This window comes from Sphaerodactylus townsendi, linkage group LG17, assembly GCF_021028975.2.
Source record: "Sphaerodactylus townsendi isolate TG3544 linkage group LG17, MPM_Stown_v2.3, whole genome shotgun sequence".
NCBI classification, from domain to species: domain Eukaryota; kingdom Metazoa; phylum Chordata; class Lepidosauria; order Squamata; family Sphaerodactylidae; genus Sphaerodactylus; species Sphaerodactylus townsendi.
This window is the reverse complement of record NC_059441.1, coordinates 1,559,131-1,575,597: the sequence shown is the minus strand read 5'-3', so window position 1 is coordinate 1,575,597 and position 16,467 is coordinate 1,559,131. Positions and strand designations below refer to the sequence as shown.

Below are 16,467 nucleotides of genomic sequence, written 5' to 3'. Positions count from 1 at the left end.
TGAGGGGGGAAGGGCAAGGAGATTGTAAGCCCCTTTGAGTCTCCTGCAGGAGAGAAAGGGGGGGATATAAATCCAAACTCCTCCTCTTCCTCCTCCTCCTCCTTCTCCTCCTACTCCTCTCTTCTTCTTCCTCCTCCTCCTCCTCCTCCTCCTCCTCTCTTCTTCTTCTTCTTCTTCTTCTTCTTCTTCTTCTTCTTCTTCTTCTTCTTCTTCTTCTTCTTCTTCTTCTTCTTCTTCTTCTTTTTCTTCTTCTTCTTCTTCTTCTTCATGGGGAATTCTGAAAAACAAAGCTGTCCAAACAAGGATGAAGTCAGTCCCTCTCCGGCCTACAAAACTTGTAGACCGTCTCTCCTGCGCTGATTCTTTCCCCATCTCTGTATTCTCAGGAACTCTTTTGGGTTCATCCAGGGACCAATCATCAATTCCCGTGTTGTCCTGCACTGGCCCCCCAATTCACAGGGAGCAAAGATGGATAGTGTCTGCTTTGGAGAATCTTTCCAACTGCGCTGGCTCATTTGAGAGTCATTTATCTAATTTCATGCAGGGCCTGTAGGGTTCTGCAGAGGCCCATGCGGCAAGTGGTCCGGAAAAACACGCAGGAGAGATACATGGATCATGCCAGGAACTGTCTGGCTTGAGCAGCCTATTGTTAGGTTGGCGCCATGCCCTGGAAAGATCCCGTTGGAAGGGCACAAACAGACCCATCGGCGAAAAGGTTATCTTAGGAAGGTTGCAGCCGGGCTATCGAGAGCCAGAGCCGTGTGCTGCTGTCAGGTTCTATGACTGGAGTCAATGACGGACTCTGGATCCTGGATCAGAAGTCTTTATTGATAACGACGACACAGACCTGGTTTCCGAAAGGCGGTTCTGATCACTTTTGCAAAGGCCCCGGCTTCATCCCCGTGCAACGACCATAAACTTCCCCTCCTGGGAGAAAGATACAGCGGAAAGAAAGAACCACTGGGGAAGCATTAAAGTGAAAGGAAATGAAAGGTCCATTAACACAGAAGAGGAGATTCCTTTCTTCCAAGGAGGCGTGAGTGCCCACACTTGAGATCATCCCTTGGATGGAAGGAGGAAACACATCCTGACAGCTACCCACAATTTATGCTGGCATCCGCAGTGGCGTAGCGGTTAAGAGCAGGTGCGCTCTAATCTGGGGGAACCGGGTTTGATTCCCTGCTCTGCCGCCTGAGCTGTGGAGGCTTATCTGGGGAATTCAGAGTAGCCTGTGCGCTCCCACACATGCCAGCTGGGTGACCTTGGGCTAGTCACAGTTCTTTGGAGCTCTCTCAGCCCCACCTACCTCACAAGGTGTTTGTTGTGAGGGGGGAAGGAAAGGAGACTGTAAGCACCTTTGAGTCTCCTACAGGACAGAAAGGGGGGATATAAATCCAAACTCCTCCTCCTCCTCCTCCTCCTCCTCCTCTTCTTCTTCTTCTTCTTCTTCTTCTTCTTCTTCTTCTTCTTCTTCTTCTTCTTCTTCTTCTTCTTCTTCTTCTTCTTCTTCTTCTTCTTCTTCATGTTACACAACTAGATTGCCTGATTATGAACAAGTTGAAAGGCCCAGATACCTTGAAGCAACATTGCCATTAAAGTATTCCTGGCTGACCCAAACTGAAGGCTTGTGGCTCAGTGGTAGAACCTCGGCCTGGCATGCAAAAGGTCCTGGGTTCAATTCCCGGCATCTCCAGTTAAAAGAACCAGGTAGGACATGATGTGAAATGCCTCTGCTTGAGACCTTGGGGAACCATTGCCAGTCTGAGTAGACAATAATGACTTTGTTGTTGTGGGTTTTCCGGGCTGTGTGGCCGTGGTCTGGTGGATCTTGTTCCTGACGTTTCGCCTGCATCTGTGGCTGGCATCTTCAGAGGTGATTCACAGAGGGAAGTCTGTTTCACACTGTGGAAGGTCTGAGTCAGTATAATGTACTATCATTCATTCATTTTTTAAGCTCCAGATGTTTGCACTGCCTAGCTAAGATGGGAAGGAAATAGGGTTGAAGAAGAAGAAGAAGAAGAAGAAGAAGAAGAAGAAGAAGAAGAAGAAGAAGAAGAAGAAGAAGAAGAAGAAGAAGAAGAAGAAGAAGAAGAAGAATTGAATTTATATCCCTCCTTTCTCTCCTGTAAGGAGACTCAAAGGGGCTTACGAACTCCTTGCCCTTCCCCCCCTCACAACAAACACCCTGTGAGGTAGGTAGCCAAGCCTTGAAAACACAGCACTTCAGTCAGCCTTAAAAATGTCTCACAAAAACAAGGGAGTTCTCATCTTCTTCCTATCGGACTTCAGTCTTTTGGGGAGGACACCTTTGCATCCATAAAGAAGAGTTTGAGGAAGAAGAGTTTGAATTTATACCCCCACCTTTCTCTCCTGTAAGGAGACTCAAGGTGGCTTACAAGCTCCTTTCCCTTCCTCTCCCCACAACAGGCACCTTGTGAGGCAAGTGGGACTGAGAGAGTTCTGAGAAAACTGTGACTGGCCCAAGGTCACCCAGCAGGAATGCAGGAGTGCGGAAACACATCTGGTTCACCAGATAAGCCTCTGCCACTCAGGTGGAGGAGTGGGGAATCAAACCCGGTTCTCCAGATTAGAATCCACCTGCTCTTAACCACTACACCACGCTGGCTCTCGAAATGGTTGCGGCATGTTTACAGAGGGTTGCCAAACATTTCCCAGAGCTTTAGGGGTGGAGCTTAGCGACAGTGGGATTTGAAGTGGAGAGGGATGAGATACCATAGAGCTGTGGTGGCGAACCTTTGGCACTCCAGATGTTATGGACTACAATTCACCATGCTGGCAATTGACCATGCTGGCAGGGGCTGATGGGAATTGTAGTCCATAACATCTGGAGTGCCAAAGGTTCGCCACCACTGCCCTAGAGTCTATCTTCTGAAGCTGCCATTTTCTCCAGAAGAACAGATCTCTATGGTCTAGAAATCAATAGCAATTCTGGGAGAAATTGAGGATTAAAAACAACAACAGAGTCGTAGAAGTATCTACTTCAGCATTTAACTTCCTGTCACTGGCAGGACAGTTACAGCCGAAGGATTATTTTTGTATAGCGTGAAGAAAAGACACAGAGGTTTGTTCCTGCGTGACTACCCACGCATGCATCTTTTTGTCAGAAAGAACCGGCGCGTGTTCACTAGACATGTTCCGCTGCGCACGCTTTTTATGGAACGGCTCAGTGTTCATGCTAAGAAAAATGAAGCGTGCCCAGACTGTACGCACATTCACTGTAATGTGTATGCACAGTTGGTACCGTGTTTCCCCGAATATAAGGCAGTGTCTTATATTAATTTTTGCTCCCAAAGATGTGCTATGTCTTATTTTCAGGGGATGTCTTATATTTCTGTATTCTGTTCGTCAGGCATGCTTCCAAACAAAAACTTTGCTATGTCTTACTTTTGGGGGAATGCCTTATATTTCGCACTTCAGCAAAACCTCTACTACGTCTTATTTTCCGGGGATGTCTTATATTCGGGGAAACAGGGTAGCAGGGGCGTACTGCCCGGGAGGCAAATAGGGTCAAATGTCCCTGGGCTACAGCCATTTAGTCACATGGGAGGGGCGGAAAATCGCCCCCACACCCCTCCTCCTTCCCCCTGGGTCCTAGTGCAGAAAAATTTCTTCAGTTGTGGTGAGGGAGGGTGGCCGCCCATATGGGGGGGGGGGGGGGGAGAAAGCTCAGATTTTGCACCAGACTACATTTTCCTTAGATACGCCTTTGGTTGGCAGGGAGGAAAAGAATCGGAGACACTTGGAAGGCATTTAATTCAGGGAATTGTTTCCCCATCCTGCCTTCGCAGCAGAGTATTTCACCGGCTCGTGAAATGAAGTCGCAAACTCAGCTTGGGGCTGGGGTGGGGGCCCCTGCGACAGGTGGTTCCGTGATTCAGTGTTTCGCCTTTAGAAACTGCAGCTGCGGAGACCCGTTTGTCAGGGCTTTTTAACTCTCTCCCCTCTCTGCCCGTCTTCCTAGCATAAGCCGTACTGCCAAACCGGTTTTACGCCCACTTGCGAAGGAGAAAATAAAGATACCCATATGGTTTCCTCGGCAGGTGTAAAAGCAGCTTAGTGGGAATGATTTTTCGGCAGGAAAACAACTCGGGTGGGGGGGGGAAGTACTAAAGTCTCCGTTCTCCCACCCACGCTGGTCTCGGCCTTCAAACCGGGAGGCAGCGTGGTCTAGTGGTTAAAATAGGGCCAGCCTGACGTAAGGACGCCAGCCTCCAGGGGGGAATTTGGAGATCCCCCAGAATTACAGCTTTTCTTCAGACAACAGAGATTGGTTCCTCTGGAGAAAATGGACACAGACCTCCCAATGCCAGGAAAGGACACAGACCTCCCAATGCCATAGAGTCCACTCTCCAACATAGCCATGAACTGATCTCTATGGTCTAGAAATCAATCATGCTTTGGAGACTGGGAAATCGATAATGCTTTGGAGAGTTTACTCTATGGCATTGGGAGGTCCTTGTCCTTCCCCGACTCCATTCCCAGAAACTCTAGGAGTTTCCCAACCTGAATGTGGCAACCCTATTCCTTCTCCCAGCAGCAGTGGCATAGTGATTAAGAGCAGGTGCATTCTCATCTGGAGGAACCGGGGTTGATTCCCTGCTCTGCCGCTTGAGCTGTGGAGGCTTATCTGGGGAATTCAGATTAGCCTGTGCACTTTCAACACATGCCAGCTGGGTGACCTTGGGCTAGTCACAGTTCTTCGGAGCTCTCTCAGCCCCACCCACCTCACAGGGTGTTTGTTGTGGGGGGGGAGGGAAAGGAGTTTGTAAGCCCCTTTGAGTCTCCTATAGGAGAGAAAGGGGGGATATGAATCCAAACTCCTCCTCCTCCTCCTCCTTCTCCTCCACCTTCTCCACCTTCTCCTCCTCCTCCTCCTCCTCCTCCTCCTCCTCCTCCTGCTCCTCCTCCTCCTCCTCCTTCTTCTTCTTCTTCTTCTTCTTCTTCTTCTTCTTCTTCTTCTTCTTCTTCTTCTTCTTCTTCTTCTTCTTCTTCTTCTTCTTCTTCTTCTTCTTCTTCCGAATTGTTAGCAGTACCCTGCTTCCCCGCTGTTTCAAAGCGACATTTTTGAGTTGAATGAAGTTGACCGGGGTTTGGGACTGATATTCGTGATTTACGTTATGAACAGTGAGAGAAGTCAGACATTCTCGAAATGCACGACGTCCGGGAGGGACGCGGTTGAATTGTGTACAGCATTTCCTTTTGGGGAGGGGGCGGGAATAGCCTCAATTGATTTCGCTGCTGTAACAATATGAAATAAGTTTTTCCGTGTGGAAGAAAATGAGACTGTTTGGCATAGTTATAAACAAGGATGCCAGCTCGAGGTTGGAAAATACCTGGAGATTTTTGGGGATAGAGGCTGAAGGGGGTGGATTTTGGGGAAAGGTGAGGCTTAATGGCATATAATGCCATAAAGTCCGCCTTCTAAAGCAGCCGTTTCCCCCAGGTAAACTCGTCTCTGCACCCTGGAGATAAATTGTAATAGCAAGAGACCGCCAGCTGCCACCTGCAGAAGAATCGCCAATGGTTCTAATATTTCCTTAACCCAGGCATGAATGTATCACGTCAGCTCAGATCAATTCAGATAATACTGTGCAGGTCCAAAAACGGGCAATTAGGGAATCAATATATGCTGAAATCATTGGGAGTTGTTTTTAGTGCGTCCCGTTGCCTCAAACCTCAGTGTTTTCCTACTATATCAGGAAGAAATGTCTCTATTTCATTTTTTTATCCCACCTTTCCTCTAATAAGCTTGGGAAGTGTTCACAGCTGGGTGTCTAGAACCTAGTTCCTTGCTCTAACCACTGCACCATGTGGCCTGCAGATCTTTTACATTTTTCTTTATATTAAATCCCAGACGCTTTCCTTAGCATTTGCCGGAGTTTACATACTCTGATCTGTACATAATGGATTAAAGAACCATGCCCTTTCACTTGGGTTAAGAGCAGGTGCACTCTAATCTGGAGGACTGGGTTTGATTCCCTGCACTGCCACTTGAGCTGTGGAGGCTTTTCTGGTGAGCCAGATTAGCTTGTGCATTCCAACACATGCCAGCTGGGTGACCTTCGGCTAGTCACAGTTCTTTGGAGCTCTCTCAGCCCCACCTGGTTCCTCCAGATTAGATACACGAGCTCTTAACCTCCTACACCACTGCTGCTCTCAGTGGTCACAACCTAGTTGTGTTCACAACCTAGTTCCTTGCTCTAACCACTGCACCATATGGCCTGCAGATCTTTTACATTTATTTTAAATCTCAGACACTCTCCTTAGCATTTGCCGGAGTTTGCATGCGCTGATCTGTACATAATGGATGTACACAACCTAGTTCCTTGCTCTAACCACTGCACCATATGGCCTGCAGATCTTTTACATTTATTTTAAATCTCAGACACTTTCCTTAGCGTTTGCCGGAGTTTGCATGCGCTGATCTGTACATAATGGATGACAGAACTATGCCTTTCCCCCTTCTTTCAGTTTCCCAGGAATCGCCCCCTGCTTTCCGGAGACATATAACTTGCAAAAGGCTCTATTCGGTGTTAAGTATGAGAAGGCCGTCCAAGTCACAGCGCCCAGTTCTGCGTGGACCGCCTCTCTGCCCCGTCGCTTCCTGGAGCAGAGTTGGCAGGGAACACGCCAGAGCCCGGGCTGGTAAAAATCCCCCTCCGTGTCAGTTTGACTAATTCGTTAGTCTTATCGCTGGCAGGATCCGACGTGGCCATCATAGGCGCAGGGCCATAAAACTAATGTAGTGAGGAGACACCCTGAGGAATGACGGATCCAGCCCGCTACTCGGAACAAGCATTAGCTTTATGAACCGGGGGTAATTGAAAGGAGAGATTCGTCATTGGTCTCCGGCGGACGAGCCGTTCGTGGCAAAACGTTGCAGCTGCCGGTCTGTTGGTCAGGGGTGCCCATCCCAATGGATTGGGGGGGGTAGGAGGAGGGGGTTTAAAGCACTGGGGGGGTCGCAGGCATGGGGAGCGGAAATGCTCTTTACCACCCACCCCGTGGGGTGAGTGGCTCCACTAGCTTTTAAGCCCAGCTCTTAGTCATGACTTTTTCCACAGCATTCCTCCCAAACAGCCGTTCTTTGGACAAACGGCTGTGCTCTTTTACACCCTGGCCCCTAAATAGGTTCTTGATCTTGCTCTCTTCCTGCGACACCACTGGATTATGTGAGTTAATCTCTGGGGTGCGATCTTGCTTAAACCGACGGTATTTTGACGGACAGGAGCAACAGTCTGGGCCCTTCCAGCCCTATACAGTTGTGTGCATGGAAAGTAGGGTTCAGAGACACTCAGAGATTTGACGGTGCAGCCTGAGAAAGCAGGGTTTAGGGAGCGAAGGGACGTTGGTAGGGTATAAGGCCACTGCACTCCAGGGGATTTACCAGGGGGAGACCCTAATTAGGACATAGGAGATTGTAGCCAAATCATAGGGCAGTGGTGGCAAACCTATGGCACGGGTGCTAGAAGTGGCACTCAGAGCCCTCTCTGTGGGCACGCGTGCATAGAGTTCATCATGTGGGGGGGGCGAAAATTCCCCACACACACACACACACATCTAGGCTGGCCTGGGCCATTGGGCACGACATGTAGGTAACCCTGTTAAGTGCTGTTAAACCCCACTGATTTTCATGGGAAGAACTAAAGCACAATCGCTTACCTGGGAGTAAGCTCAGTTGCTGGCAGTGGGCCTTACTTCTAAACCCTCCTAGGGTCGTGATTCACCCATTCGAAGCGTTGCACGATTGCTTCAAAGCAAAGCCACCGACTACCACCAAGCTTACTCCCAAGTAATGCGCCTTGGAGCCAACCGTTTTTTCTAAATTAAAACCTCAGTATTCCGGTTAAATTGCTGTGTTGGCACTTTATTTAAGTGGGTTTTGGGTTGCAGTTTGGGCACTCAGTCTTGAAAAGGTTCGCCATCACTGTCATAGGGGATTTGGAATGGTGCTGTCCAAGTTAGACTCCAGGTCATTTGCTTTGGAGAGTCCCCATCAGACTGTAGGAGACTCCACCCTCTCTATTCTGCATTGGTTGTTAGACCTCACCTGGAATATTGTGTACAGTTCTGGGCACCTCAATTCAAGAAGGATATGGACAAGATGGAACGAGTCCAGAGGAGGGCAACCAAAATGGTCAAAGGTCTGGAGTCCATTCCCTACGAGGAGAGACTCAGGGAGCTGGTGATGTTTCATTTGGTGAAGAGAAGGTTAAGAGGTGACATGGTAGCCATGTTTAGATTTTTGAAGGGATGTCATGTTGGTGAGGGAGCAAGCTTGTTTTCTGCTGTTCTGGAGACTAGGGCCAGGAGTCATGGGTTCAAGGTGAAGGAAAAGGGATTCCACCTAAACATCAGGAAGAATTTCCTGACTGTCAGGGCTGTTCAACAGCGGAATGCACTCCCTCACAGTGTGGTAGAGTCTCCTTCTTTGGAGGTTTTTAAAGAGAGGCTGGATGGCCATCTGTCAGGAGTGCTTTGATTGTGCGTTCCTGCATTGCAGGGGGTTGGACTGGATGGCCCTTGGGGTCTCTTCCAACTGTATGATTCTACTGAGATTATAGGGGTTTTGTCATGGATGGCATTTGCTGTGGAGAAACCCGAGTCACACTTTAAGGGACTTGTCATGGGGGTGTCTTAATCAGAATTCAGGGGATCAGAAATGGAGGAGCATAGCTTGACTTTGTTCAGTTTTAGAGAACATAGTCAGCCTTGACGGACTCAGCAGTCTCCGGTATACTTTGCCTGTGTAAGGCCCTAGTTTCACCCGTTTTTATATCCAGTGAGAGATAAACTGTGGGGGCTGCTCCAGCACAGAGCAGCTGACTTTGGGTAACAGAGAACTCAGTGGCGGGACCTGGATTTGGCCGAAGAGCCGGCCCAGAGGATTTCGCCTTGCTGAGTCAACATGGCCGTGAGTCTGGAATTCCCTGCGCTCCTGCATTTGATCTCTCCCGACACCTGCGCCACCTGCAAACAAGCTGATTATTTCAAGGATGTCATGATCGTTATTTTAAACAAGAAACTGTTCGGTCTCCGGCGATCTCGCCTCCAGGTTCTATCAAGGCCGCGGTGAACTTCCTGCTGCTTGGGGAGGAACTTCCTGTTTGGCTGGAGCCTTGTGAAGCGGTCCCTTGGAAAATGAGATGCGGTTCTTGGCAGGGGATCTTTTCTGTGCATCGACTCTGCTCTTAGGCATCTTCTACATCTGTTGCGTGGGTGGGCAGGGAACTGAGGCAGTTCGCCATGAGCAAAGCATTCCTGCAGGTCGCAAGAACACCAGAGAAGCAAATTGATTCATGAAAGTCTTTTTAAGCCAAAGGGCCTCTCCTTAGGTCATGGCTCAATGGTAGAGCATATTCTTGGCTTGAAGAAGGGCCTAGTGATGGTGAACCTTTTCAAGACCGAGTGCCCAAACTGCAACCCAAAACCCACTTATTTATTGCAAAGCGCCAACATGGCAATTTAACCTGAATACTGAGGTTTCAGGTTAGAAAAAACAGTTGGCTCCAAGTCGCGCGTTACTCAGGAGTAAGCTTGGTGGTAGTCGGTGGCTTTGCTTTGAAGCAACTGGGCAACGCTTTGAACGGGTGAATCGTGACCCTAAGAGGGTTTACTCAGAAGCAAGTCCCATTGCCAGCAACCAAGCTTGCTCCCAGGTAAAGGATCACACTTTCGTTCTTCCCATGAAAATCAGTAGGGTTTAACAGCGCTTAACAGGGTAACCTACACTGCTTCCCCAAAACTAGGTCTTAGGTTTAATGCTAATAATCTCTCTGAAATAATTACACTATTATCACATGATGAACTCTGTGCCCACGTGCCCACAGAGAGGACTCTGAATGTACCCGTGCCATAGGTTCGTATCTCCTGTTAAAGATCAGGACCCTGGAGAGCAGCTTCCAGTCTGAATAGACAACGCTGGCCCTCGAGGGACCATCGCAACAATTCACTATAAGTCAGCTTCCTGTGTTCATGTGCTATAGTGGAGGGGCCATGACTCAGTGGCAAAGCATTCGCTTGAGCCAGTGTGGTGTAGTGGTTAAGAGCAGGTGCACTCTTATCTGGAGAACCGGGTTTGATTCCCTGCTCTGCCACTTGAGCTGTGGAGGCTTATCTGATGAACCTGATTAGCTTGTGCACTCCAACACATGCCAGCTGGGTGACCTTGGGCTAGTCACAGTTCTTCAGAGCTCTCTCAGCCCCAAGTACCTCACAGGGTGTTTGTGGTGAGGGGCGAAGGGAAAGGAGTTTGTACGCCCCTTTGAGTCTCCTTACAGGAGAGAAAGGGAGGATATAAATCCAACTCTTCTTCTTGACACGCAGAAGGTCCCGGGTTCAATTCCTGGCATCTCCTGTTAAGGATTAGGCAGCAGGTGGTGTGAGAGACCTCCGCCCGAGACCTTGGAGAGTGTCTGCCAGTCTGAGCAAGCAACAGTGGCCTTGAAGGGCCCACAGTTGAATTCACATGTCCTGGTATTCAGTTCACATCTTCAAGACCAAACGTCCATTCACTGCTTGGAGAACCTTAGCATTATCTGCCACACAATCTACCTGCACTGTCTCTGAAGGGCTTCTTAAGGGACCGAACACACTCCCTTGGAAACCCACAAGAGCACTTCAAACAGCACACCTGGTTGAATTCCCATCCTCCTCCGTCTTCCTCAGGCTTGCCGGTCCAGATGTTTTGTAGTTTCCAGACAGAATTTGGTCATCTGCTCCAAGCAAGTGTAACCCCTCTGTTCAGAATGGGTTGACCCAGAAAGGGGTGGAGACTCAAAACAGCAGAAGGCTGCAAAAACTGGTGAAGTTGGAGGAAGCAAGGCTACCAGGCTGGGACCTTGATTTAATTCTTTATAAGCTCTTAAAGCCTTGTTTAGGGTAACTGCAAAGTTGTTGGGAACTAGTGGGAAGGGAGTTGTTTATTTTTGCTATATTTGTAAATGTTAGAATTTATTGTTTCGGGGCTTGCTATGTATGTAATTGATGGGAATTCGTTTGGGGACCTTCATAATCTTGGATCCTATTCACCAAGCCTCTGAAGTCTTCATAAGCCAACCACCAGCAGGAAGAATTGGACTTGGCATTTATCAGTAGATTGTCAAGATAAGGACTTGAAATGCAACCTAGAAGGACTGTAAATTGTTAATGCTAGATGTTAATGTTAAAAGTGTTATTTGTTAAGGAAGTAAACCATTTTGTTTTAAAATTTAGTTCTTTGCAACTCCTTCCAAGTTCTGCCCCACAGAACCTACAGTTAGAGGTTACACAAGCCCAGGACAGGGCAAGAGAGGGTGTGCACGATCGTGGCATTGTGCGTGTGTGTGTGTATACATCCAGGATTGCGTGCGTGTACGTGTCAGCGAGGAGATGAAGGATGGGCTACGCCAGTCGCCTTTCATCCGTCATCCCGATGAAGCAAAGGCGCTTTAATTGACTTTAATAGCCAACAAACGACACCAACAAGTTCTGCTAATATGCAAATCAATTAGCAGGATTGATTGGCAGGAGCAGAGAGTGGTCAGGTGGCTCTGGGAGGCGGTGGGGAAGAGCGGTTGAGCCAGCCAAGGAGCTGTAGAGGAAGCATTTTTCCCCATCAAAACAATGGAGGAGTCTTGGGGAAATGTGTTGTCTTGTGATGCTGCAAGTCTGGGCGCTCCCTGCATTGTGCTCTTTGCTTGGGGCCTCAAGACACAACTGCTGCATTAGTCACCGGGAATCCTGTTCCTTTAGAAGAGAGTTGAGAATCCCCCAATGAAAATCATATCCTTTGCTTTTTTTGTAAGTTACACCAGAGGGTACGCCATGCTGGATTATTACTGCTGATACCAGGTTGGGAAAATGATCCTCCTGTAAAGTTAGTAAGGATTCCCCTAGAGCACGCGTGCCAAAGGTGGCACTCAGAGCCCTCTTTGTGGGCAAACGCACCATCACCCCAGTTAGTTCACTCGGCAGTGGCATAGCAGCAAGGGGACAAGGGGTGCGCAATGCACTGGGGGCGTGCCCCTGTGGGGGCGTGGTGAGGACATTCCAGGGGTGTGACAGGGGGGTTGGGGCATTCCAGTGCAGGGTGGGGGCAGATGTGGGATCCAAAAATTTTAGTAACAGGTTCCCATGGTGGTGGGATTCAAACTGTGGCATAGTGCCAATGGGGCTGGGCGGGGCACGACGGGGGTGTGGCCGGGCATTCTGGGGCGGGGCATTCCTGGGCAGGGCTGTGGCAAGGACGCAGCCGCTGTGCCGGTCCTTGGGCGGGAAACGAATGCACGCAGGCGCAGGCTGCCACGCACGCCGGTGCACCTCCTGCTAGACTGCTTCAAGTTCTGCGCACTACTGCTGAGAGGAGGGGTGTAACTAAGGCAAAAATCGCTTGGCAAAATCACCAATTAGTAACCCCCTCTCGGCACACACAAATAATTAGTAACCTACTCTCAGGAGCTGGGAGAACCTGCTGGATCCCACCTCTGGTTGTGGGACGCACAGATGCAATTTCCCCTTGCTCCGTCCCTGACACTCGGTTTCTAACAGGTCCACCATCACTGTCCTAGCGGATAAGCGTAATAATATCACTTTTGCGGTCGCTCAATTTCTGTCTGTGGCAGCAAGGATTAGGGCTTCCGCTTTTAACTTGGATTGCGAGATGAATTTGCTGGTTTTAATTTGCCTGATTTTAAAATCTGCATATTTCCAATTTGTTTTTTATTTGTAGGATGTATATTTTGTCTTTTAAACTTGTTCAAAAAATTTGAATACTCTTAATGTATGACTATGGATCTATTGATTGTGAAAATACCACTACTAGACCTATGATGCTGTTTTTATGATGTTTTATGATGTTATATTGTTGAAGTTTCATTGTATGATATGTTTATTGATATTATTATATTGATGTACACCGCCCTGAGCCTTTCGGGGGATGGCAGTATATAAATTAAACATAACATTACATACTACCACTACTAAATTCCTAAGATTTTAACTGCCAGGTGGGTCTGAGATAGGACTTTCTGAGCTTGATTCTAACCGAGGATCCTCTCGTTTTGTTTGACAGATGAATCGCCCAATCCAAGTGAAGCCAGCTGACAGCGAGGGCCGAGGAGGTGGGTAACTCTTTATGTCTGAAAGACGTTGACCCACGCTGACCCGGTTTTCCCTGCAGGTAGATTGTAAGAGTGGAGTGGGCCAGTGATTGTATTGCCAGTGGGCTTTTTGAAAACAAAAGGTGTGCTTGGGAGATTTGTGACTGGGTCTTCCTAGAGCTCTGGAAAAGCTCCTTGCTGCTGACCCGATTCAGATCAGGGCAGCAGGGAGAGAAGGTTGAAGGGGGAGAAGTGTTTAATTCCTGCGTAATTTCATTAAATGAAGCCAATCTTCTGTGCTATTTTCCCCCCCTTTCCAGAGCTTCCAAGATAGGCATTCCCTCCCGGCCTGTCACTTTCCCTTCCCTCAGCTTCCAAGGGAAAATGCAATTGTGGACCTCCCCAAGGCATACTTCTGGACTTTTACATTTCAGTCCCATGCAGAGTTACGCCCATCTGAGCCCTTCAAGGTCGATGGGTTTACACTGGAGTAACTCCTAATAGGATTGTGAAGTTAGTCCAAGCTTCTAAGACAGGCATTCGCTCCTGACCTGTCTTTTTCCCTTTCCACAATTTCCAAGGCAGCATTCTCTCCTGAACTGTCTTTTTCCCTTTCCACCTTTTCTGAGACAGGCATTCTCTCCTGACCTGTCTTTTTCCCTTTCCACAATTTCCAAGACAGCATTCTCTCCTGAACTGTCTTTTTCCCTTTCCACCTTTTCTGAGACAGGCATTCTCTCCTGACCTGTCTTTTTCCCTTTCCACCTTTTCTGAGACAGGCATTCTCTCCTGACCTGTCTTTTTCCCTTTCCACAATTTCCAAGACAGCATTCTCTCCTGAACTGTCTTTTTCCCTTTCCACTTTTTCTGAGACAGGCATTCTCTCCTGACCTGTCTTTTTCCCTTTCCACCTTTTCTGAGACAGGCATTCTCTCCTGACCTGTCTTTTTCCCTTTCCACAATTTCCAAGACAGCATTCTCTCCTGAACTGTCTTTTTCCCTTTCCACTTTTTCTGAGACAGGCATTCTCTCCTGACCTGTCTTTTTCCCTTTCCACAATTTCCAAGACAGCATTCTCTCCTGAACTGTCTTTCCACTTTTTCTGAGACAGCATTCTCTCCTGAACTGTCTTTTTCCCTTTCCACTTTTTCTGAGACAGGCATTCTCTCTTGACCTGTCTTTTTCCCTTTCCACAATTTCCAAGACAGCATTCTCTCCTGAACTGTCTTTTTCCCTTTCCACCTTTTCTGAGACAGGCATTCTCTCCTGACCTGTCTTTTTCCTATTCCACAATTTCCAAAGCAGGCATTCTCTGCTGACCTGTGGTTTTTTTTCCCTTTCCACCTTTTCTGAGACAGGCATTCTCTCCTGACCTGTCTTTTTCCTATTCCACAATTTCCAAAGCAGGCATTCTCTGCTGACCTGTGGTTTTTTCCCTTTCCACCTTTTCTGAGACAGGCATTCTCTCCTGACCTGTCTTTTTCCTATTCCACAATTTCCAAAGCAGGCATTCTCTGCTGACCTGTGTTTTTTTCCCTTTCCACAATTTCCAAGACAGGCATCCTTTCATGGCCTGTCTTTTTCCGCTTTCCACAGCTGCCAAGACATTCTCTCCTGATCCTTTCCCCCTTTCCCACAGCTTCCAAGGTAGGCATTCTTCCCTGACTTGTCTTTTCCCCCTTTCTAATAAGCAAGTGACGAGGCTGATATTGAGAAGCAAAACTGGACAGGATCAAAGAATTAAACCCCTCCTCCCACCCGCGTCACATCCCTGCTACAAATGTGAGCCCTGAGTGGCAGCCATTAGCCTATTTACAAAGCAGGAGGGATTGTGCATCTCCCAGAGTCAATCCCTCTGGGCTTTCACACTGCAGTCCTGCGGAGTCAATGGGCTGAAACTGGAGTAAATCCCCCCCAGGTCGCACTGTTAATCCACATTCCCGTTAGGGTTCTGTTTTGTTAACAATTCTTGAGCTGATAAAACAACTTGCTGCGTGAGCTTCTGGCTTTCCCCTCCAGTCCCGTCTCTTCCAAACCTGCAGCTGCCGGTTCTATGGATTTCCCCAAGTGGCTCTTGAAGGAAAAGAGTTAGAGAAGTTTGTTGTGATAGGGGGGTTAGTTAGTTGACATCTGCTCACTTTGGATACTGTTTTTCCCCCAGGGTTTTGATTTGATGTTGACATAGGTACTTGGGGGGAGGGAGGTGTTTCTGGAGCTCTCTGCGCCGTTTTCACTTAAGAGCTGACCCTGGCCTTATAGTAACAACAAACAAACAGAGGCAACCTTGGCTGGCATTACAACAGTATATACATAAGATCCCTTAATAACCCAATAGGGAAGCTAAATTCGTCATTGGACAGGTAGAAGGCTGATGTTTAGGATTTGCTCCTAAAGCGTTGTTTTATATCACAAGGTCAAAAATTTGGTGACTGCATGCGTTTTACATCACTACTGGAGCCATCCAGCAGAAAGATGTACGCAAGTCAGATGCATAGCTCTTTTTTTTGAGTAACCCAGAGGTGGCAGGTGTTTGACTCTAGGTCATATGTGAAAGTAATGGACAATAAAGTAGGAATATGATCTATAGAGTCTACACAGTTCCCATTGCATATCATAGCGCTTAGGTGGTAGGGGTTTTAATGTATCTCCCTGTCGTCACACGGCTGATGGAGGGCATTGCAACGGAGCCAGCATCATTGCTCCTCTGCAGACCAGACGCAAGACTTGATTTATCTGGTGCAGGTATTGAGCCTTATTGCAATTAATAGGTGGTAACACTAGAGCTAAGGAGAGCAAGTCCTGGAAACCTTTTAGGAATAGGGTCTGACGTTCCTGGTCAAAACAACCCTTCTCCTCAGAAGCTGGAAAGTCTCTTTAGAAGGTAGCATGGCCCAGATAATCCAAAGAGTAGCCTAATTTGTTGATTTTTTGTTTCTATAATGCCCCCCCACCATTCCGGTGACAAGAAGTCTTGAGGGCTTTTGCTATATGACAAGGAGGCTGCCACATCAGCAGTTGAAACAGATGTTGACTAATATTTGGCATTAACCAGAAACCATGCTTGTCTCTAAAGATGTTGCCCGGTTTAAAGGGCACAGGGGTGGCGTAAAGGCATGACAGAGCATGCCCAAAGTTTAAATAAGAAGCGGAGTGTACTTTCAGGCTCAGCTGTGTTGGACCAGGAGCCTATCAAAGTGGGACTCCATATAATAGTTGCTGGGTACCTTGAATTGTTAAAGACTTTTAATGCTGCAGGCGGAAATTGATGATGGCCCGCTTATTTATGGAAAAAAAAGCGTGGGATTGCTTTGATGCACTGAGCCATGGAGTTTGTAACAGCATGGTGTCTATGTGGCTAACCAACCCC

The 16,467-nt window shown here is 48.0% G+C and overlaps 1 protein-coding gene across 1 annotated transcript in view; it reads left to right on the top strand.

Moving 5' to 3' along the window:
* The window catches only part of CELF6 (CUGBP Elav-like family member 6), a 156,716-nt gene that overhangs the window by 112,019 nt on the left and 28,230 nt on the right, over window positions 1-16,467 (top strand). The window contains exon 3 of the mRNA XM_048481863.1: window positions 13,073-13,121. Within this exon, the coding sequence (XP_048337820.1) occupies window positions 13,073-13,121 (49 nt within the window). The remainder of the gene's footprint in view (window positions 1-13,072; window positions 13,122-16,467) is intronic.